Raw genomic sequence first — 24,185 nt, 5'->3', positions numbered from 1 at the left:
AAATGTAGGAGTTTACTGATGCAAAAGTCATAGTTGATTGTTAAACTGGAGCTGGACCAAACTTTTTTGAAAACGATATTAAAACTGTTATGCCATTTTCAAGAAAAGATTCAATTTAATGACTTTAAAAATGCCATGTAACCATCAAGTAAAAAGTAAAAACCTATTTTCCGGACACCTTGAGTATGTGCGAGTGCATTAAATACAGGTGTTGACATGCAAACTAACCATATCTTCTTATTGGTTGCACTTTGAGTTCATCATAATAGTTTCTCAAACTCATACAAAAGTGTAACAATGTTGACATGTTTGATGCTGTATATTTCATCAACCGATTTCTTTTACATGCATCAAAAAAGAAACCTCAATTAAAAAGCACGTACCTGTCATGGGGTTTATCTGGAATCGGCCGTCTTCATTGCCAGAGATGATAGTATATCGCACAGGCTCACTTTCAGTGCTATCTTTGGTGAGGGCGGACACGCTGATCACCTCCGATCCAATCTGAAGTGATTCTGGGATCTGTACAGAGTACTCCGAGCTAAGAAACAACGGCTGGTAATCACTCAGGATGACCACGTGTACTGTAATGGTGGCGAAGGAGAAAAGGTGGCGAGGGAGGCCTCGGTCAGTGGCTTTCACTTTCATCTCATAAGTGGACTTGGTCTCATCGCCTAGAGATCTCTCCAGTCTCAGAATGCCTGAGATTTCATCTAGGGAGAAGAAGCCGCTGTCGGCACCTTGAAGAGAGTATCTCACCTCTGAGTTTATACCTGGAAGAGTTATATAACATAACATTCTCAGTATTTCAGTGAAGGAATGGCAGAACAACAGATGCCTAAAAATGATTTGGGGTCTTAAAAGTAATATGTTTATTTCTCACTATTAACTAACTATTGACTCCGACTTTACCTCAATAAACTCTTAATTTGCTGCTTATTAATTAGTTAGTAAGGTAGTTGTTAAGTTTAGGATTAAGGGATCTAAAGTATGGTCATGCAGAATAATGCATCAACATTTACTAATAAACAGCCAATATATTAGTAATATGCATACTTGTTAATAGTGAGAATTGGTCCTTAATATAAAGTGTTAAAGCGTAATTATTTAATTGGTTACTGTTGATTTACACTTTATTTTGACTTTGGACAAAATAGATACATTTTAGACTACTTTAGACATGCTACTATCTCTTAGTAACTTTGCCATTGTCATTCATTTGCAACTACATGTCAACTACACTGTAAAAAAAAAAGTTGGGCAAACTTAAACTTTTAAGGCAACCAGCTTCAGAAGATTTTTGAGTTTTCTCAACTTCTTGTTTTAAGTTTATACAACAAAAAGTTGAGAAATTTCCTAAAAAATAATTTGAGAAAACTCAAAAATCTGCTGAAGCTGGTTGTCTTAAACCTTTAAGTTGTTTTGTTCTTTTCTTTTCTTTTTTTTTTACAGTGTAACACTCATTTAGTATTAGTAGACTGTTAGGTTAGGGTTGGTAGAATAAGTTGACATGTACTTGCAAAGTTACTTATAGTCATAATAAAGTGTGTACAGTTTACTAATACTCTAATGACTGTTAGTTGACATATTGCTTATAGTTAACAAAGTGGACTATCAAAATAAAGTGTTACCACTGATAGATGTTCACATTACAAGATACACACATTCTGTATTTGACTTTGCACATTTGCGTAATACTTGTGCTTAGAGAGGAAAATGTCATTAATTTGCCTGAAGACATTCTATAAAGGCAAAGTAGTTCAAATTCAAATGAATCCCTGTGACAGTAGTCAGTATGTGTTCATGTTCACACACATCTCCAGGTGTGGTCTGTCCCTCCCTAACCATGTTTCTCTGTCACAGCCTTCAATCCCTCATCAAACGATGCATATCTTTAGGATTTCAACCTGCATGCAATGGGTCAAGGAAAAAAACTGGGGGCTTTTAATGCTTTCTGAGCCGAAAATAGTCTGTTTTTTTTTTTTTTTTTTGCTTTAAAGCAGCCATTCGTGACAAGAGAAGCAGTGCCATACCTGTGTCTGGGTCTTTGGCATAGATGACGGCGATAGGCGTCCTAATCGTTGTGTTGTCAAACACCGTGATATCATAGTGGCTTGTGGAGAATTGTGGCGGGTTGTCGTTCATGTCTTGCACCATGAGTGTGATGTCTGCCTGACAAGAGCGGCCACCGCCATCAGTCGCTTTGACAACAAGATCATATTCTGTTTCCCGCTCCCGGTCCAAGACAGCAAGGGTGTACAGCTCTCCTAAAAAAACAAAAAACATGCATATGCTCAAAACAGGGCTTTACTGACAATAACAGGGGAGGGTTAAACACAAGGTGTTGTAACATGTATGGTATCTAAGACGAGCCTTGACTAGTTATTTATTTGATAAAGGTGTGCAACAGATTATTTACTTGGAGTTAGTGGTTTCTTTTCTTTAATATGGCAAAAAAAAAAACAAAGAAAGTTGCTGTTTCAGGAATTTAACACTACAGAGCTGGATACGGTCCTTTGTTTATACCTTTGCCCAAAGCATTTCATGCATCTTGTATCTTGGAAGCCCAATATAACCGTCTTAAAAGATGTTACAATTAGATAGGATACTCTGGAACAAGGTAGGTCACATAAACTTATCATAAATCAAATACTCTCATTGTTTACAAGGAATTCCAGAAATTCCAAATGCCCTGGGGAAGTTGCCTCTTATCTTTGTTGTTGATTTGATTTCCTCAAAAGAGTAGTAAGCAAAGGCAATCTCTAACTGTTTCTAACTACTTTTAAACAGTGAATTCTTCTAGGAAAATGTAGGAGGAGCTACATCTGGAGATCAAAATTACCAGTTCTGGAATCAAGATGAAACTTGTCTGCATTAGGTCCATGAAGAGTGAATGACACTTGGCCATTTGTCCCAATGTCGGGGTCAGAAGCAGAGATCTTCAGGATGAACAAGCCTGATGGGGAATTCTCCATGATAGCCTCAGTATAAAGTAACTGGGAAAAGGGATATAGTTACTAAATATATTCCAAGTGGGAAGTTTAAAAACAAAATTGATTGCCATCATATTTCAACATTAACATCTTATTTCATCAAGTTTTGTGAACAATAACCCAAGTACTTTTAGTATTTGGATGTTTCTAAAGGCACTTTAAGGGTGATTTTTCTTGAACAATGTTCAATGTTTTCAATCTACTTAATAACATATTGCCAACTTTTTCCCATGCATTCATTGTTTATTTCTTTCTATATTTAAAAAAATGCATTCATTTCACCAGATTTATTTATTACTATTTTGCATTTATTTTCTACATGTCCACAGTGACAAAGTGCCCATAGTTGTAGAAGCACACAAAAATATATCTTCTGGAGAATATCTGACTTACTTGCTCACACAAAGGACTGTTGTCATTGAGGTCAAGAACATGGACCTCTACATTAGCAGATGTTTGAAACCTTCCATCTGTGGCAATTATCTTAAGGTTATATCTGTCTTTGTCTTCTCTGTCAAGCGGACTTTTGGAAATCACTGTCCACTCCTCCCCTGCTTCTGTGACTGAGAACTGGCCCAATGGGTCTCCATCTTCAGAGATGAAAACACCAACAGTATTTGTTTAAAACCAAAATACATAACTTCGCCCATGCAAAACTGTTTATACAACAGTCAGACTTGAAGTAAAATGTCAAAGCTGAACTGTAAAGCCAGAAGAACTACCAGAACTCAGTTTCATGAGTGATTTAAACTTGGTAATGACAACTGACAATGATGCATCATTTAACTGCAGAAGTGACTTTGCATACCTGTTATATAACATACAATCTGTCTGTTTTCTGCAGACACGTCTTTATCAGCAGTAGTCAGAGTGACAATGGTTTCTCCAGGCCTGCTGTTCTCAAGGACAGACCCTTGGTACAGTTCCTCTGTAAACTGAGGTGGGTTATCATTTTCATCTGTGATAGTAACCTCAACTAGTGCAGAAGAGGATAGTTTAACAGAGTCACCATGATCAGTGGCCACCACATAGAATTTATAAAGCTGTTTGGTCTCAGAATCAGCCCTCTTTAAGGTAGTAATCCAGCCAGTTTGCGAATCAATGATAAACATATCGGGAATATCATCTGACGCCGACTCAAGCATATATGAGACTTCTCCATTGACGTTTGTATCTGCATCATTAGCGGTCACTTGAATGACCGTGGTGCCAGGGGGCAAATTCTCAGCCAGGAAGGCCTCGTAGGGGTCAGCCTCAAACATGGGTTGATTGTCATTAACATCTTGAACCTCTATGTGAACAGATACAAGAGATGCTACATCGGTGCCATTGTGATTTCCTTGAGCGATCACATCGATCTTGTACACCTTGGTTTTTTCATGGTCAATGTTCTTCTGCATTACAAGAGTACCGCTGTCTTTGTCAACAGCAAACACATGTTCGTTGTTGCTGTCTATAGTGTTGCCATTCACCAAGCTGTATATCAGTGGCATGTCAGCGTCCGCCTTGATTGTGCCTATCTCATATCCGATAGGGAGGTCCTCAGATGCTGAGAACGAGTACAATGGCTCAGTAAACTGGGGCAGAGTGACCTCCGGTGGGACCACTTTGACCTGTACTGGCACAGAGGAGTTGTAAAAAGGTATGCCTCCATCTCTTGCCTTAACTTTGAAGCTGAAAATCTTATTCTCCAAACCAACTAGACTCTCTTTGACGCTGACCACTCCGGTAAAAGGGTTGACCTCAATAACATCTTCTGTAACCTCTTCCGCATCTACTGTGTAAGTGACGTCAGCGTTTTTACCTTCATCTGCGTCATAAGCCATAATCTGTATAACCGGTGAGCCTTTGTTCACCGTGGATTGAATCGAAATCTGATACTCCGAGGCTTTAAACTGAGGGGCGTTATCATTTTCATCTGTTAGAATAATCTTTACAGTGCAAAACCCCACTCTTCCTCCTCCATCCTTAGCCATGACCTTAATTGCGATCACACGTTGCGATGGATTTTCTCTGTCCAAAGACTGAGAAGTCACAATTTGTCCGTCTTCGTCGATAGAGAACTTCTCATCAGCAAGCTTGTTAATGATAGTGTAATCGACACTGCCGTATGGACCATCGTCCGGGTCAATAGCAGCCAATCGAATCACACGAGTTCCCACTTCTGCATTCTCTGCCAGATCTGCCTCGTAAATGTTCTGGCTAAAATAGGGACTGTGCTTGTTGCCGCTTGTCATGTCGATGTTAACAGGGGCAGTCTTCTGAAACACACCGTCGGAAACCGCAACGGTGAGATTATAAAACGGATCCAGGTTTCTCTTGCACACATTCGAGAACGAGATAAGTCCGGATGATTCATTAATAGAGAAATATCTCCCTTCATTGCCCGACAGAATCTTATATTGGAGGTCATCCTTACTATCAGGGTCTGAAGCCTGAACTTTGATAACGATGTGGCCACAAGTGGCCTTTTCATCAAGAGAGGCCCGATAAGACGGCTCGCTAAAATCTGGAGGGTTATCATTTACATCTATGACTTTCACAATGATTTGAGCCTCACCGCTGAGAGGTGGTGTGCCTTTATCTGTGGCTTTAACTTTCAGAGTGAACTGTTGCGAGGTTTCATAGTCCAACACTTGCAATGTCACCAAAATCCCACTTAGTGGGTCGATTTCAAAAAAATAATTTTCTTTGTCGACCAGCTGGTAAGTTATATCTGAATTCCTGCCTGAATCTCTATCAACAGCCGAGACTTGTAAAACAGATGTGCCTATTGGAAGGCCTTCAGACACATCTGCAACATAAGACAGACTCTGAAAGACAGGGGCATTGTCGTTTATATCTTCTACGTCAATATCTACTTTGGCTTCGGTAAAGGTGCCAGTCACTGAATCCGTGGCACGAACAGTCAAAATATGCTTTGTTTGAGTCTCAAAGTCCAGGAAATCAGTGACACTTAAGACCCCTGTTTTGAAATCGATGTTAAAGAACCTGGAGGCGTTGTCTTCCTCTAGATTGTAGATAAGGCGGTATCCTTCAGGATTTCTTGCTTGCACATGCAGGATCGTTGTAAATGGCTTAATATTCTCAGGCAATTTCAATGGGTAGTATAGGCTTTGAAATATGGGATGAGAACGATTTTGCACTTGGACATACAGCGTCCCGGCGGCGGACAGACTCGGCTCACCCTCATCCGATGCCAGTACAGTGAGAACATATTTATTCAAAGACTCAAAATCTAAAGGTCTTAGTAACGACACATCTCCAAGATAACGGTCGATTCTGAAGAGACTGAAATCGTCCTCCAGTGAAAATAGTATGGATCCATTCTCACCGGAGTCATTGTCGGTTGCTAGCACTTGAAAGAGAACATCCCCTGGTTCGGTTTCATCCGATATCTTCAGCGAATGAGGCAAATTTGATATTTCTGGGGCATTGTCATTGATATCATCTATATAGACCTTAACATGTGTGACATCCACACGTGGAGGATGCCTCATGTCTCGGACCTCCACAGCCACATCGTACTCATTCCGTTCCTCCCGGTCAAACGGAACTCCGGTGGTCTGCAGGATTCCAGACGATGGAATCACTGCAAACTTCCCATGTGGGTTCAAGACGGTGAACTGCAAGGGCTCACTCAGGTAGCTACCTGTTGCTCTCAGAACGGCTAAAATTTTAATAGATGTACTGTTCTCAAGTACAGTGGCTACATGCATCCTGTCCTCGAACTTCAGACTAGTCTTTGTTGCATTGGTGATATTGAATCTCACTAGGGTAGTGTCTTTGTATAACCCATCTGAGGCAGTGATCTTCAACTCATTATGAGACTCTAGTTCAGATGAATCATTCACCGAGATGATTCCAGTGGACTGGTCTATTTTAAAAGCATTTTTACTAGTACTCTCTGAAATCATGTAGGCGACTGATGAATCTGCATCGTGAGCTGTCACTTGGATCACATCCATGTCTTCAAAAACCGGTAAAGTGAGGGCAGTTTCATATACAGGTAAATCAAATTTGGGAGGACAATCATTAATGTCCAGGACACGAATGTTTACTCTGCATGGCTTGGAAGCACTTAGCGATGGCTCACCAGAATCCCACACCTGAACTGTGAAGAAAAATTCAGGTGTTGCCTCAAAGTCAACTGTAGACTTTAAGGAGATGGTACCCATGCTTGGGTCTATTTTAAATACTTTCTGAGCAGCAGGCTCAAGGATTTGGAAGACCAGAAGAGCGTTTGTGTCTTTGTCCGCATCTGATGCCTTAATTACTAATGGCGTGTTGTTCTCCCCAGTTACCATGCTGTTGATGGGCGCAGACTCACTAATTTGCCCATAATAAGTGTCCTGATGGAAAACAGGGGCATTGTCATTTTCATCTATCACATAAATGTAAACCACTGCATCAGATGAGACTCCTGCTGTATTTGTAGCTCTTATTGTCAAATGGTAGGAAGGGTGTTGCTCAAAATCGAGTGCGTTTTGGAGAGACAAGAGTCCAGAGTTTATGTTGATGTGGAACGTCCCACTGGGGTCGCCGTCATTGATCCTGTACAGCACTGAAGACTGGCAGCTGGCGGAGACAGACAGTGCAGGGGAGCCAGGAGGCACGGCCTCACTTATCTCAGTGATGTATTCTTCAGAGGAGAACCTGGGTGGTGTGAATTCAGACAGCTTTACGGTGATGGTAACGGGGCAAAGGGCACTGCGCTGGGGAAAGCCCTGATCTGTGGCTTTTACTGTGAGATGATACTGATCCTGTGGAAGTTTGTCTAATGCATCAGACACTCGAATGCTTCCTGTCTCCTGATCAATTTCAAAAGCACCATCTATATTCCCACCTGGACAAAAAAAGAGATAGTTTACGTTATTTGGTTAAATGTCAAAAACAGATTAAACATGATTATAATTTTTTAATTGCCACCCAAGAGTATTTATAAATGCCACATTAAAATTAAATATTACAGAAAGACTTGTATCTGTGCTTTCCATGAATGCAAAAGTTGTTAAAAAGCAAAGGTAGCATAGTGCTCCAGGCAAATGTCTTACCAGAGTGAAAGGAATAAACAATCTCTGCATTGCTCCCTGTATCCTTATCCAGGGCTTTGACTCGTAGCACTTCCATGCCAGTGGGTGCCAGATTACTTATGTTGCCCTCATAATGATTACTCAGAAAGGATGGGTTGTGGTCATTACAGTCTTCTACATGCACAACGACCTTCGCAAAGTTCTTTTTTATTGGGATCTTCTCATCTCGTACCTGGAATGATAAAGTACACGGGGTAATGTGTGTAAGGTCAGGAACATAACTTTTGACCACTGATGTTTTTTTTTCTCTTTTAAGTGCTTAACTGAGGTCAGGAATGTTTCGGGAATGTGGATTTATGGTCTTCCCTGTGCTCTGACCCCATGTATATCATTATGTGAGGGACTCGAGATGATTAAATTAATTCTAATATCATTCAACTGGAAAAATAACCAAATGTTTTCATGCCCATTTAATCAAAGCTTGTCTGTAATTGTAACAGATTGCACTGGCTACTATTTACATAAGACCTTGAGATGAGAGTCTAGATGAGTCAAGTCAAGTATTTCTTTACCATCACAATCATAGTATGAGTGGGGATGGTCTCGTAGTCTAGCTCCTCTTTCATGACAAGCACACCGCTCCTTTGGTCCAGGTGAAAGTACTTGAGGCTGTCTGGGTTAAGGCTGCTGTGGATGGAGTAAAAGAGTCCACTGTTGGCATCTGCATCATGGGCACTGATGTGAAGGATCTCCTTCCATGGAGATGTGTCCTCTGGCACTCTCACCTCATAGAGGCTCTTCAAGAACATGGGCCGATGCTCATTTATATCCACTACTTGTATGTAGGCCTTAGAGAAGAAAGACAAACCACTACACTCTCACCTGTCCATTGGCTTAAAGTGAGACATATTAAAATGCTGACCAGATAACAATGGCAAATCTTTCATCTCGCATTCTATTTGCACGCTATGAATTTATTGACTCTGCATTCATTGTGTGATGGATTTGGCATGTGTGCTCATACCTGAGTGGTTATGGCCTGAAATCCATCTGTGACTCTGACTGTTAAGTTGTAATGAGATTTTCTGCCTGCATCCAGACGTCTAGCTTTCACAATGCTGCCTGTGTTCTTCTCAATGTAGAAGTCCTGCTCTTCATCACCACCTAAGGTATAACATCAGCTATTGGTTAGATCAGCTAATGGTTTGAAGTTTGTTCTGAACTAACCACATAAATGCAACCACAAAAAAAGGCTTGTCAACTTTAAAAGGGAAAAAAGAAAACACTTCCCATGTATTATACTCTTCAAAGGGCGTGTATCCTATTAAACTTTATGGTGCATATTCATTTGTTGCTTCTCTAGCTGGTCTATTAATCATTGTTTATGTGTTTTTAATGACTATTTCAGTAATATTATTTAATTGTATGCATTTAAATATTACATAATTACAACAATCCAAAAAAATAATAACTTATTGCAATGTTTGTATACAGAGTAGTTTTAATTATACAGAGTAGTAGGTTTTAATTATAAATGTATGTAACCGCGTTGCTTCATTTCGGTTTATATACATGCTTTTTGCATTACTGACTGCTAATATTATTTTAATTCATATTCTAATTCAATATTATATTAATATAAGAGTATGGGTACCAATCATGCAATTTCTCTCCAACACCCACATGAGACATCCTGGTACAATAATGACCGAAAACAAGGGCACTCCTGTGACACTATTAATCAGATCAGCACTATTGTTTAAGGGAAAATATTTGGCACATGCATAAAAAGACCAGACGTCTTACTCAGTGGGGGTAAATTCATGCTTGCTTTAACAGATGGTGTTTATTTAAAATTCCACCTATTGAAGGCTTTCTGGTCCTGATTTAATAACTATATTTTCAGGTGCCTATTTACTATGTTTACTTCTAAACTTTAAAAAAGCAGTCTTCAAATGGATCTATATTTTTGCTGAAGATCAACCATATCTAATACTGACCTTGATGGAGGTTTTGAGATATATTCTGAACAAAAGCTGTTTGATGATATTTTTTAATTAATATATAATTGGCTTCTCATGGGCTGCTACAGTGAAACAAAGCCTTCAAACTAAATGATGAAAAGTCAGGGTTAGGGTTAAAGTTAAACACACTAGAGATGCAATCATTCAACTTCTAACCAACACTGCCTTAAGATTCAGACCTTATATTCTCTATAATCTTATATTCTCATCAAATATGGATATTCTTTCTGCTGTTTATGTAAATTATTGCTTTTAATATAAATGAATACTTTGAAGTCCATAATGAAACCATTATAGAATATTTAATGCTTTAATGAACAAATCAACTATGCACTGTTAATTCAGGCATGCACAGTAATAACCCATAACTTATTACCATATCTGCGTATTTTTGTCATTGGTTTTCTTCCTAATTAAATAGGTGCAGGGTTTACAGATTAGCACTTTTAATTATACATTTAGGTAATCCCATCACTTCAAACTGTCTAGCTTCATTTATCAAGTACAGAATCAAATTAAAAATCATAATTTAAAGACCAAAGTAAAACCACATATATATGACCTAACATTAATAAATCACAAAATCATGCATGACAAATTCAGGGCTATGTGCAAGTTATCTGAAATGTATGACTCTGGGTCTCTTATCAAAGAGTATTTTTCATCAGAATGACCACAGTCTTCTGGTTAAAATATAATGTGTTCGTATCTATTAGTAAGATAACGAATGTAAATTAATGCGGGCCTCGCTGTCATCAAATCAGAAGCACGCTGAGATAAAACAAGATCTGTACCCAACAGGTAAATTCTCTTCCATGCGATTCATTTTCCCTCCCTACTACACATGCTTGAGATTTATTTCCACTGAAGCTCATTTCCCTCGGAGTGAGTCTGCAGGGCTGAAGGTAAGAATGCGGGAGCAGAGTGAAGGTCAGGTTCAGCCCTTAACCGCAGGCGAATATGTTCTGCTTGCACGGCTACAGAGAGACTGATGGCAGAGCTGTGAGGAAGGCAGCTCCTCTGGTGCTCTGGCTTGTCATCTGAAGAAATGTGTCACTGCTAAGATCAGCCTCCTGGCACAGATCTCATCACAGTGACACCAGACCCCCTATATATGCTGTACTGTACCATGATACCCAACATACTTACTGTCTGACTCGAATACAGTTAAATTTGATAAGTGATAGAGAGGTGCTTACCAATAATCTCAAACAAGAGAAGGTTCTGCGGGATCTCCGTTCGGATGATTCCCACCATGTCAGTGACAGGATCTGTCTCCATCACCACATAGTTAAATGGGGGCTCATCAAAAGCCAGCACATCGGAGCTGGGCTCAGGTTGGGGCAGCCATTCAACATGCAGACGGGTCTTAGACATTCTTGGAGCTTTGCCTTGGTCTGTTGCTTGAATCTATGATAGGGAAGGAGAAAACAAAAGGTGAAAAACATATAGCATATATCATGTGATGTTTGTTGCCATATATTTTGTTCATGTTTATAGAATGTGACTTGCATTGCTTAAAAATACTGCCGAATCATATACATCATTCTTGAAATATGACTATTGAATTGTGGATCATTTGCACTACTGGTCAATTTTTTTATTTTTAAATAGTTTTATGCTTACCAATGCTATTTATTTGATTAAAAAATACAGTAACCACAATAGAATTGTGAAATATTATTACAATTTAAAATAACTGCTTTCTATGTGAATATATTTAAAAATTGTTCCTGTGATGGTAAAGCTGAATTTTCAGCATCATTATTCTAGTCTTCAGTGCCACATAATCTTGCAGAAATCACGATTTCCACAAAATTAGGCTAATAATAAGAAATAAATTGTTGAGCAGCAAATCAGCCTAATGATTCTGAAGGATTATGTGACACTGAAGACTAGAGCATGATGCTGAAAATTCAAAGTCATATTTCAAGAAAGATTCATATGAATCTGCTGTATTTTTAAGCAATATATCCTGAAATCAAGTCATTGATTTCACTAAAACATTCATCGCACTAATAAATGATATTTTAAAATAATCAAATAGAAAACAGTCCCTTTAAATGGTAATAATAGTTACAATATTACAGTTTCACTGTATATATCATCAAATAAATGCAGCCTTTGTGAGCAACAAATACTTCAAAAAATCTTACTTTTAAAAAATGTTTTAAAAAATCTTAACTTTTGACCTGTTAAAATTTTTTACATGAATGCATTTTTAAAAATACTGATTCAAATGGTTGTTCCAAACCCAATTAAAACAGTGTGAGTCACACTGAATCCCTGTCAACCTAAAAACCCACAGCCCTAATTTGTATACGTACCGTCAAAATACTGTAGTTCCCCCGAACAAACTCTCCTCTAGCTGTCACCACCCCGGTCTCAGGATGAATATTAAACCGATCCTCACTGCTGTCTTCCAGACTGTACTTGATCATGCCGTTGGGCCCCACATCGTCATCACGGGCCACTATCCTGTAGATCGCCTGAGGCCCAGCCGTGCTCTGCCGCTCAGGGAGTTTTACCTGGAAAAGCTTATGGCTGAACTGAGGGCTGTTATCATTCTCATCCAGGACTTCAATGATTACGGTTGCAGTCGAGCTTAATGGAGGGGTCCCTGCATCTGATACCATGACCTAAATAACGGCAGGAGAGGGAAACATCATGAACATCGGTTCACTAATCCAAATTTTACTTAAACATTATGGTTACACTTTATTTTTAAGATGTCCTTGTAATTATGCATAACCATTTAAACAACACATTTAAACTTTATAAAAGTTTTATGTGAAGTTTACTTACTATGTGATTCAAATGTGAATTTTCATCAAATTTTTATCAAAAATCAAATGTAATTTTTTTATGGGTGAACAAAAATGTTTTCAAAATCACCGCTTTTATCATTACCAATTATTAACCACACTACAAATATGCTTCGTGTACTTCACGAAGATTCAAAGATTCAAACTGATCATGGTTGATTAGTGAACCAGATCAACCAGTTTGTTGAAAAAAAAAAAACTGTCTCAAAAGAGTGATTCGTTCACAAATTGGACAGATCTGGTTCTCTGATTCAACACTGACTCAATGATTCGGTCACAATGGATCTGAAGTTAACAGCACACTAGAGGAAATGATTATGAGTGAATCATTTTACATTTCTGTCTGTTCAGCACTCAAAACTTGGCTTGGCTTCAGATGACTTAAAATAAGTCATATATACATTTATCATGCTTTTCTGTCCTTTTGGAGCTTATGGACACTGTGAATTGTTGTATAGCAAAGACGCACTTGAATATTCTTCAAACTTTCTCCTTTATGTGTAACTTACAGCTATCCCTTTAAGACTATAATACATAACACACTGGAAACACAAACAGCAACATGTTCTCAGCAATCAGGCAGAGAAAGGCTCAGGCCTGAGGTTCATGACCTAGTAAACAGAAGGAAGCAAGTGAACCAACCTCAATGATATGCTCTGCTTTTTGTTCCCGGTCCAGGGGAGCAAGGGTGCTGATCACACCTAAACAAACACAGAGGAAGAACAGACAGGCTGATCAATGCCACCAGCTTCAGATGGATGGCACACCTGTTCGTTCACTCCAGGCTGCCCGTTTTACTTTCCCTTCCCACAGCTTTGTTTTTCAAGCTTTATTTGTTTTGTTCCACTGTTTATACTAGGTCAACCTGTGGTATACAAGCCGTGGGAACAACAGTTATTATTCACGTCCGTGTCAGTGAGGATTTAGCCACCGCTGACGTAGACCAAAAGACCAGTCTTCCCAGTTGCCAAGAAACTGACAGAAAATGAGCCACGGCTTAAGAGCCACTGAAGTGTTGTGAATTAGTACAAGAGGTTTTCAGACACCTTTTTACAACTGGGTGTTAGGGGCTTGGATAAGTGTGCTCCATGGCTCAACAGCTGATTTCAGGCTAAGGGCGGACAAAATGCACCAGTGACAGTGGTTTACCACCACTGCAATAAACACTTAAGAGTGTTGTTTCAGTAGACGAGGGCTGGCAGAGACCCACAGTGTCTATCAACTTGTGCAGCACTCAAAACAAACCCTGCTGGGCTTTTATGACGGCCTGTATTTAGGCAGGCAATCCTGAAAGTGTGGTTTCGGCATTAATGCCCACCTGTGGAAAGATCGCTCTATCGTGCATGGGACAATAAGCAAATGCATGGATTAAAAACACGTCTTTAGTACTTTCAACATCCCAAAATTTTTTTCAAAGAATCCCTTTTTGTCTCGATTCTTGTGTCTTAATCTCCCTTAGAGCATATGGCTTTTGATCATGTAAACTCTGCTCCCAACCCACACAAGAAATATTTGGCTTGCCTACTTACTCACTAAAAAGTGTTCATATTCGATAAATGCTATGGTTTAGTGATGCTAAGCTGTTAAGGCAGTTAGCTTAGTCACAGTGTTCATTCTAGTGATTAGTCATCTCAGTCCATCCTGTCCTGACATGGAGAGCCAATAAAACTCTAGTCCCTTTAGCCCTGAGCTTTGTTGCTGTCTCTGCTGGCTCTAGAGATGTAGTATTGATTATATTACACTTTTATATTCATTTAGCATTCTCCTTGATCCTCCTGGACTATACAGTGCATGCATACAATATTCATAGAGATCTCTTTTAAAAGTAATGCTTCACACCAGTTGGGTTTTTGACAGAACTTTTCACCTCAAGCTTCCAGCCAAACCCACCAGCACTTTAACAATCGAAATGCAAACATCTACATTTTTTAAACATCTACAAATGAATATTTCAGTGTGGTAGATCCTTCATATAATACAACCCAACCCCCTGTCTTCTTAGTAATCCTTGACTATTAGCTCAGGGTGGGGCATATGAAACAACAAAGAGACGGGACTTAGTAAAGACAAGTGTGAGCTTGCAACGCTGGTTAATGCAGTTCTAATTTTCATAGTGTTCAAAGGCTAGGTTGAGCTGCAAAAGGGGTCAGAGGTGTTGCGGTTTGTGTGACTCTGTGGGCCTGCTTAACAACTGTCCTCACCCTTGACATAAAATGACACACACTGATCACAGTATTCACAGTAATTAGAGGTCCTATTCACTGTGCCCTTCACAAGGCATACCACCCTTATAAAAAAACATGTGCTTAGACACGTTTTATCAATCCATCAAAGATTGCATGACATGAATCACCAACTTGTAGTCGTTTCATCATTCTCATAAAAAGCCAAAACTGACGAACAAGTACTTTCTGATGGACTATTTGAAGTATAGTGTTTACCTGTTTTTGCGTCTATGGTGAAATATACGCGCTGAGAATCTAGGATCTGAAAAGCGAGCTTCCCCTCAGAGGACTTATCCATGTCTGTTGCAGATACTTTTAGCACAGATTTGTCCTTTGGCAAATTCTCTTGCACTGAGCCAAAGTAGACAGGCTGGGACAGCTCAGGGGGATTGTCATTAATATCCCAAACTTCAATGTAGACCTCGGTCCAGGATACCAGTGGTACAGTGCCCAGATCTTTTGCATAAACTGTCAGCCAGTAGTGTGGCACAGCTTCACGATCCAGAAGGCCTGCGGTCCGAATAACACCTGCAAAATGTAATTGTCTTGAATTACCAACCAATAGCAACAGCAATATACTGCACATTTAACAATAACTGTGTGCTTGTCTTCATATAATGTTAAACATTCGGTTACACATTATTTTAAAGACCAATTCTCACTTATTAGCATGCTTATTACTAGCATTTCAGCTGTTTATTAGTACTTATAAAGCCAAATTAATGCCTTATCCTGCATGACCATATTTTAGATCCCTTAATCCCTACCCCAAACCTAAACTTGAAGGGATAGTTCACCCAAAAATGAAAATTCTGTAATTAATTACTCACCCTCATGTCGGAAGACCTTCGTTCATCTTCGGAACACAAATTAAGATATTTTTTATGAAATCAGCAGACAGCAACGTAACTACCACATTCAGGGCCCAGAAAGGTACAAAGGTACATTACATGTCAGTTGTGTTGCTGTCTATGGAGGATCAGAAAGCTCTCGGATTTCATTAAAAATATCTTAATTTGTGTTATGAAGATGAACGAAGGTCTTACAGGTTTGAAACGTAAAGTAATTAATGACAGAATTTTCATTTTTGGGTGAACTATACCTTTAACAACTACCTTACTAACTATTAATAAGCAGAAAATTAAGAGTTCACTGATGGAAAACTCTTAGTTAAAAGCGAACATGTGTTCCTTAATCTAAAGTATTATCAAACATTCATATCAAGTATTTTTTTTGTCCTTTAATTCTAAAATCACTTCATCATACAATGTGCACAAGAACTGCAAAACTCAGTAATTATGTAGTCAAAGAATAATAGTTTATGTAATGTAACAAATGTTAATGTCAAATGGCTAAAATCTTTCAACGTGCAGGAGAAAGCCATGTATCATTTTGTCTTTACATGTGTTTGGTATGCTTAATGACTGATCTGTAAATGTTTGAACATGCAGTGTTGACCCAACATGCTTAAGGCAGGTGCTGTAATAGAAAAGGTCAGCAATATCCATGAGGTATTTTTGTATCTAGGTAAAGCATGTGAGATGTGTTGTAATCACAATCATACCTGTCTCTTCATCAATTGTGAAGACGCCAAGCCCTGAGCCATCATGAATGTAATATCTGACTATTCCATCTCGTCCCAGGTCGTTATCTACAGCAGTTAGTGTCAGTACTGAGGTTCCTACTGTAGCATCCTCCGTAACGGCTGCGTTATGCACAAACTGGGTAAAGAGGGGCCGGTTCAGGTTTTCGTTCACATCTAACACTTCAACCTCAATGAAACATGAAGATGATAAAGACCGGGGCTTTCCGTGGTCTACAGCTCGAACCGTTAGATTATATGACTGCTGCTTCTCAAAGTCCAGTTCACGCTCCAGAGTCAAGCACCCTGTGGATGTATCCAGGAAAAACGTCCCTGCTTCGGTGTCCTTCAGGTTGTAGCTTATGAGACCTCCGCTCTCCAGATCTAAATCATAGCTTTCGACCCATAACAGCACTGTACCTGGAGGAACATCCTCAGGAACTTTGATCCTGTAGATTGTAGGTACAAACTTTGGAGGATTGTCATTGATATCCTCCAGTACAATTACCAGATCTGTAAATGAGAAAAGCTGTGGGTCCAGTTTGGCTTGATCTCTGGCCTCAATTGTTAGGTCATATCTACTAAAGGTCTCTCTGTCTAAAGGCCCAGTTACTTTTACCACCCCTGTGACTTCATCAATCTTGAACAAATCGGTGAAGGTTAGCAATGAAAATTTAAATGCTCCATTGTCTTCAGAGTCAAAATCGACTGCATTGACTTTGAATATGCTTTTGTCAACCTCTGTGTTTTCTGGTATGTTCACAACGTATCTTGGCTGAGAAAATAACGGAGGATTATCGTTTGCATCAAGAACGTTAACAGCAAGAAGCTTCCATGTAGAGGTTTGTGGAGATCCCAGGTCATACACAGTTATGTTGAGAATGTAAAACTCTTTTTGCTCTCTATCCAAAGCACTGATTATCTGCAGTTCACCTGTGTTCATGTCAATAGTAAAACATCCATCCTCATTTCCACTGGAAATTGCATAGACAAGCTTTCCGTTAAAGCCAGAGTCATTGTCAGTGGCATTAAACTGCAACACAGATCTATCGAGAGCAAAGTCTTCCCTGATGTCGATCGAGCTTAGTGTGCCTGCGATAAACTTTGGAGAGTGCTGGTTAATTATATGAACGTCTGAGATATACTCTTCTTCTTTGGCATTGAGAGACGGCTTAAATGACTCAATAAGCTTCTCTGTCAACTGCCTTGTAATTCCAGTCTCCTCGCAATGTGTGGTGGCAACTTCACCCTTGCTTGTGATACGCACAGTCACGGTGTTGGAGTCGGCACTATATTTGCCATCAGTTGCTGTTATTTTAAGAATATATAAAGGATTTTCTGTGCCTTCATAATTTGAGGGAATTACTCTAGCAAGTTTAATGGAGCCAGAAACAGGGTTAATTGTAAACAGTCCGTCATCATTCCCAGACTCTATCCTGTATATGATCTGCTGTAGCTCATCCAGATCGAGTGCTGACATCTCTGCAATACTCTCCCCCACCGCAAAGTCTCGGGGTATGGAGGTATTGCATGCCACCCGCTCAAACACTGGAACATTGTCGTTGACGTTGGTCATGGTGATGGTTGCTGAGCATTCACTTACTCTGTTAAATGGGCTTCCGCTATCAGAGGCCCAGATTCTCAGGTGGTACCATCTCTTCATGAGCTCATAATCAAACTCCTGGGAGGTCGAAATCACACCGGTCAGTGGGTCTATATTGAAAGGAACCGGACTTGTGTTTGCTATAGAGTATGTTACAAAACCATTGTTATCTTTGTCCACATCAATAGCAGAGACAGCCAAGATGCTTGTTCCGATTGGGACATTTTCAGTCAGAGAAGCCTGGTATGAGGGCACCATGAACCTGGGGGCATTATCATTTTCATCAATTATATCCACAATGACACGGGTAAACGCTTCTCCACCGTTTGCTGTGACATCAAACTCGTAATGAGAGTGCTTTTCAAAGTCAAGAGTCTGAGAAGTCATTATCACACCAGTTTTGGCACTGATTTTGAATTTATAGCTATCCGGGTTTTCTTTGATGCTGTAGGTTATATTTTTGAAACTCAAACCTACAGATACTCGAACTACGTGACTTTTCGGTGGAGAAAATTCACTGAGAGTGACGTAATAGAGTTCTTGTTCGAATGCCAAAGGTTTAACTTGAGGAGGAGTAGGGATATGCACGGTTTTTATTGGCGTTAGCAAAGGAGGTTTTTTTCTGTCTTTGGCTTGCAGGGAAATGTTTAGTCCAAATGGGTTTTGCAACCAATCAATCCATTTTGTTGAGACTAATTGAAAGCCACCATCATGCAACATCGATGGAATAATCTGAAAGCACTTCAGAGGATCTCCTTCAACTATACTTAAAGATGCCACTTTCTTCTTGGGTTCGGTTTTAATGTTCACACTTATTTTGTCGTCGTCCGTTTGTGGAGTTGTTGCACTGGTAGGTGAGACGAGGGTAAAGTTTTCTGTCACGTTTTGTATAGTCACAACAACCTTTGCTACATTTCCAAACTTCTGCACGCCAGAGATTTTCTTTGTCCTGTCCTCTGCCAGCACAGTCAGCTCATACCTGTCTCTCTGACTGCCATCAAGAGTCTTGATAAGTGTAACGGTGCCTGTGAACGGATCAACGGCAAAGGGGTGTGATCTAGTGGTGAATGAGTAATAAAATTCTGCGTTGCCGCCAATATCAGCATCCGTTGCGCTCACTCTCACCAGACTCGACTTGATCGGTGTATCTTCTTTGATTAGCGCATGATAAGAGGCAGGGTAGAAGAGTGGTTTCAGATCATTTGTGTCAAGCACTTGAATCGATACCTTTGTTCTAGCTCGGTTGTCATAGGTGCTTTCGGTAGCCTCGACGGTGAGAGTGTAAATGCCTCGTACCTCTCGGTTCAGCACAGCTGAGTAACTGCTTCGGGTTTTGATTCTCAGAAAGCAGAAATCTCCTACAGTTACCTCCTCGGCTTTGAAAAGGCCATCGTCATCGCCAGAGACAATCTTGTACTTAACCTCCCAGAAGGGATCAGATAGTATGATGCCCATTCGGACCGGGCTCTCCGTATAGGTCCTGGGAGCAGAGTTCTCATAAATGCTAGCATTATACAAATGATGAGTGAACCTCAGCAGAGAGTTGTCTTTAACCAGGCTCCCCTGACATCTGGTTAGCATTCCTAGGACTGCTATGACAATAAGAATAATGGCTGTGTCTGTGAAAGCCATTCTCACTGTCTCAACCTGGACCCGCAGACCTGAAGAGAAGGAAAAATGTTTTTAAAATCTACTTTCTTTTTCTGACAAGTAAACCACGACATGGTTTTACCATGAGCTGATATGACCAAGTAATATTACAATTACCATTATCTAACCACATACCGAAACTAGAAGGTGCAAAATCCACACATGCATATTCATCTCATTGTCTGTTTCACCTAGTGAAAGACCATAGTCAGGTATTTTTTGTCCCGTTTTGACATGCCTTGACAAGTTACATTACATTGTTTAACCATGAGAAGAGCACCAGAACTCTTTAAACCAGGTGATACATTTTCACATGGTTGTTTTCTATAACTACAAGTCAACTACAACTAGCATATGAAAATGGGTTTTGTAACTTAAACTACATTGGGATGCTATTTAAATCGGGTACTAAAATTACTTATTTTGGGGGTGCCTGACATTGAGCTTCCCTTCCTCACCCTCTTGTTTGACAGCAATTTTTAACGACAAGATTTAACCCAATGTTTCATATCCCACCCAGTTTCAAATAAACTTACAATTTATTCCTAAAACAAATATGTTTACTTTAGTATAAGGACCAATTCTCACTATTAACTAGTTGCTTATTAGCATGCCTATTATTAACATATTGGCTGTTTATTAGTACTTATAAAGCACATATCCTCCCTAATACCTAAACTTAACTACCTTACTAACTATTAATAAGCAGCAAAGTAGGAGTTTGAGGCAAAAGTCCATTAAAAATATTTAATGCTTTGTTAATGGCGAGGAAAATTAAGTCTGATCATGTATTTTTGCTTTGGAGCCATGGAAATCATTTCAGTTTAGCCATTAGTTTAATTTATTTTCTTTTTGTCAGTTAAATTAGCTTGGATTTCAAATATTAAGATATTTCAGATGATTTTACTTAAAAGTTAGCACACTGACTGAAAGTGTACTTTGAGAGATGTCAAATATTGTATTGCATTAACCCCCAAAAACAGATTGTTATGCACCTGATTTAACTACAGTGTGTGACACCAGGTTAAAAAAAGGAGACTGTAAAGAATTAAAAGCACGCTGAACTAATTTACGCTTATTTAAACTATTATTCTTTGTCAGTCTCCTGTATATTTATGTAGATGTATGATAACAGTTCTAACCGCCATAAATCTCTCTTGATGGGGGTGGGGGAAATGGAGCCATATTTCCTCTATTGCATCAATGGGATAGAGGTAGTAACAGAGAATTAATCTGTCCCATACTGGCTAGACTTAAATAGAACTTGTAATTCTGTGTGGGTTTCAGCAATAATACTTCTTAACTCTTTTGAAATCTCTTGAAATCCAACAGGTAAGAGTTGTGAAAACCCTCAGGGTGAGCCTGTTAGCAGTAGGATGTGCAGTGTGCTGCCCTCCAGCCTACACTCTCACAGCTACCTGCCGCCACACGCTCAGCCAGGCGGCACATACTCGGATCAGGTTTCACTATCAGATCTCACTTTGCCAGTTTTGTTAGATTTAATGACATTTAAGGATACCGTGAACAGTTCAGCATGCTTGCTCTCTTGTAATGGTTCTAAATCAAACTTTACGTGCAGCAAGCACTAATAACACTAAGGAAAGTCACATCAAAGCAAACTGTAACATGTGATTCAAACTGTAACCACAAGTAAGCCAACAAAGTGGAGTCTTCAACTATTGCACACACTGCAATTTTTCATTCTCTACAGGAGTTCTTATTACTTTCACTGCATGATCAATGCTTTGTGGTGCATGGATTACTATAGGATTACACTAGCTCTTGCTGTTGCTTTATTGTTTGCAAAAGTTGTGGCCAGAGCCAAGCATCAACATGCCCACAGATGCGTCATTTTTAACAGAAAAGCTAGTTTGGCGGTGTTGAGACATTACGGATGACGCTGAATTGAACTTCCTCCCAAAATGTGTTTTTGAACTTCCTGCTAATTAAATTATTATAAATGCAATTATCTTTTTTTTTAAAGCAAAGCAATGAATGCATGTTTTTTTGTTATATTCCATTGTAGACTAAAGATTAAATCCTTTCCTCAGAAAAAAAAAAATAAATCTGAAAAATTCTTTACAGCATTTTTGTCTGTGAGTAGGTTCCCCGTCTGTTTATGGATACTTATGTCAGGACCTCACATAAATTTCCTCACATACACACCAGGTGCCACAGGGAGGCAATTATTTAAATTGCTAGGAGGGCTTCAGAGAATGGATAGTTTAGACAAATGGCTTAAAGCCAGTTTACTTGGACCTGGACATTTAAGGTGACCACCTTCTTGTTATCGTCAAGGTATCCACCTTACATTTATTCATTTAGCTGACGCTTTGACTTACAATTGCTATATATGTCAGAGGTCACACGCCTCTGGAGCAACTAGGGGGTTAAGTGTCTTGCTCAGGGACACATAGGTGTCTCACAGTGGATTTGAACCCGGGTCTCTCACACCAAAGGCATGTGTCTTATCCACTGCGCCATCACCACCCCCCTTCATCTATAACCACCTCGTACCACAAAATGTTCAATATGTAATCAACTCAATGTTCAATATGTAATCTCTAACGACCACACCACTTTAAAAGCCTTGATGGATGACGGAAAATTGTTATGAGTATTTAGGAATAAATAATATTGCATATTGACCGAGAGTACCTTAGGCCCCAGTCAAAAGGTGTTAGAATGGAGGAGAGCTTCTGTTTGTGTTTTAGATGACAAGTCAAACATTTGAATTAACAATAATAATATAAAAAGAATATTAGTATGTGCTTTAATAACTATGTTTTTTATAAACACAGACCTGTGAAATGCATTTGCAGTCTTCACATTAGTAATTACTAGCACCTTTTTGTTTGTACCAATATTTAAAATACTGGTAACACTTTATTTTAGGGTCTCTTAACTAGTTGGTTATTAGCATGCATATTATTAGAATATTAGCCATGTATTAGTAGTAATTAAGCACATATTAATGCCTTATTCTACATCCCTAATCCTACCCAATACCTAAACTTAACAACTACCTTACTAACTATTAATAAGCAGCAAATTAGACATTTATTGAAGGAAAAGTCGTAGTTAATAGTGAATAAGCATTCCTTATTCTCAAGTGTTATCAAAATACTTTTATCTGAAAATGCAAAACACTTTATTTTAAGGACCAATTCATGCATATTATTATCATATTGGCTGTTTATTAGTACTTATAAAGCACATATTAATGCCTTATTCTGCATGACCATATTTTAGATCCCTTACTACTAAACTTAAGAACTACCTTACTTTCTGTTAATAAACAGAAAATTAGAGGAGTTTATTGAAGCAAAAGTTGTAGTTAATAGTGAGAATTGGACTTTAAAATAAAGTGTGATCACATGGGTTTCATCTGCTTAATTGCAACACAGCCTACCTGCAGCCCAAAGAAATGCTTACCACAGCAAAATAAGATTTATAAAATCCCACAAAGCACCACTAACACACTTTTGGATGTAGATTAAAATCCATTAACAGAAATAAGGCAAAGAATTTCAGCAAATGCCTGACATCTCAGAAACTCACCTGAGGTCCTCGACTGCGTCTATGCATAAAACTTTTCCCAAAGTCCTCACACCTTTGGTGTGACAGTATTCCAGTGCGGAAATAAATCTAATCGCTTTTCATCCATAATGAACACTAAAACTCTGACAGAAAAGCCAGTGTTGACGGTTCCAGCTAATTTAGCATGTTCACGAGACTAAAGAGTTGCAAGGCTGTTGAGACACCTCATTCCCTGAGGAATCAGGTTGATCTTCTCCTCCCCAATCCTGATGACATTGTCCCTCCCTCTGAAACCCTCCCCCTCAGCCCAACACCCGTCAACCATCAGCCGGGCACACAGATTGGAGGCGTTTTTACCCTTTCTCTCTCTCTCTCTCTCTCTGTCTGTCTTTTTATTTGTTTTAGCCTTTGGGCGAGGTAGATCTCTAAGTTTTACACAAAGTCCCGTTCAAAGTAAAAACACACCTCATAGGTTTCATATTGCTGAGTACAGTACAGAGTCTCTGCTTTGTGCTAGATGCAGTCACCTCAATGCTTTTGATGTCTGTGGACAAAATACTGAAACAGACTTAAGAAAATTAGACACGCTAAACACGAAACCGCTCCAATGGATACCAGAAGGCAATTACCTAATATTAGTGCTAGCACTACTGCTAACAGCCTGAAGCACATAGTCTTTGTTGGACTGTTATGTAAACAGAGATCACCGT

The 24,185-nt window shown here is 39.2% G+C and overlaps 1 protein-coding gene across 1 annotated transcript in view; it reads right to left on the bottom strand.

Annotated features, from left to right (window-relative positions):
- LOC306852795 (protocadherin Fat 2-like) overlaps positions 1–23,727 on the bottom strand; it is a 48,231-nt gene extending 24,504 nt beyond the window's left edge. The window contains exons 1-14 of the mRNA XM_079389877.1: positions 23,497–23,727; positions 16,665–19,946; positions 15,317–15,628; positions 13,518–13,576; positions 12,378–12,689; positions 11,250–11,460; positions 9,051–9,190; positions 8,599–8,874; positions 8,048–8,258; positions 3,802–7,839; positions 3,387–3,583; positions 2,843–2,996; positions 2,034–2,267; positions 384–773 (exon numbers count right to left, since the gene is read on the bottom strand). Of these exons, the coding sequence (XP_079246003.1) occupies positions 384–773; positions 2,034–2,267; positions 2,843–2,996; positions 3,387–3,583; positions 3,802–7,839; positions 8,048–8,258; positions 8,599–8,874; positions 9,051–9,190; positions 11,250–11,460; positions 12,378–12,689; positions 13,518–13,576; positions 15,317–15,628; positions 16,665–19,917 (9,787 nt within the window). The 5' untranslated portion in view covers positions 19,918–19,946; positions 23,497–23,727. The remainder of the gene's footprint in view (positions 1–383; positions 774–2,033; positions 2,268–2,842; positions 2,997–3,386; positions 3,584–3,801; positions 7,840–8,047; positions 8,259–8,598; positions 8,875–9,050; positions 9,191–11,249; positions 11,461–12,377; positions 12,690–13,517; positions 13,577–15,316; positions 15,629–16,664; positions 19,947–23,496) is intronic.
- Positions 23,728–24,185: the final 458 nt, after the last annotated feature.

This window comes from Barbus barbus, assembly GCF_936440315.1.
Source record: "Barbus barbus genome assembly, chromosome: 33".
In the NCBI taxonomy this organism is placed as follows: Eukaryota; Metazoa; Chordata; class Actinopteri; order Cypriniformes; family Cyprinidae; genus Barbus; species Barbus barbus.
The sequence above is the reverse complement of the archived record's forward strand: the minus strand, read 5'-3'. Positions and strand labels throughout refer to the sequence as shown.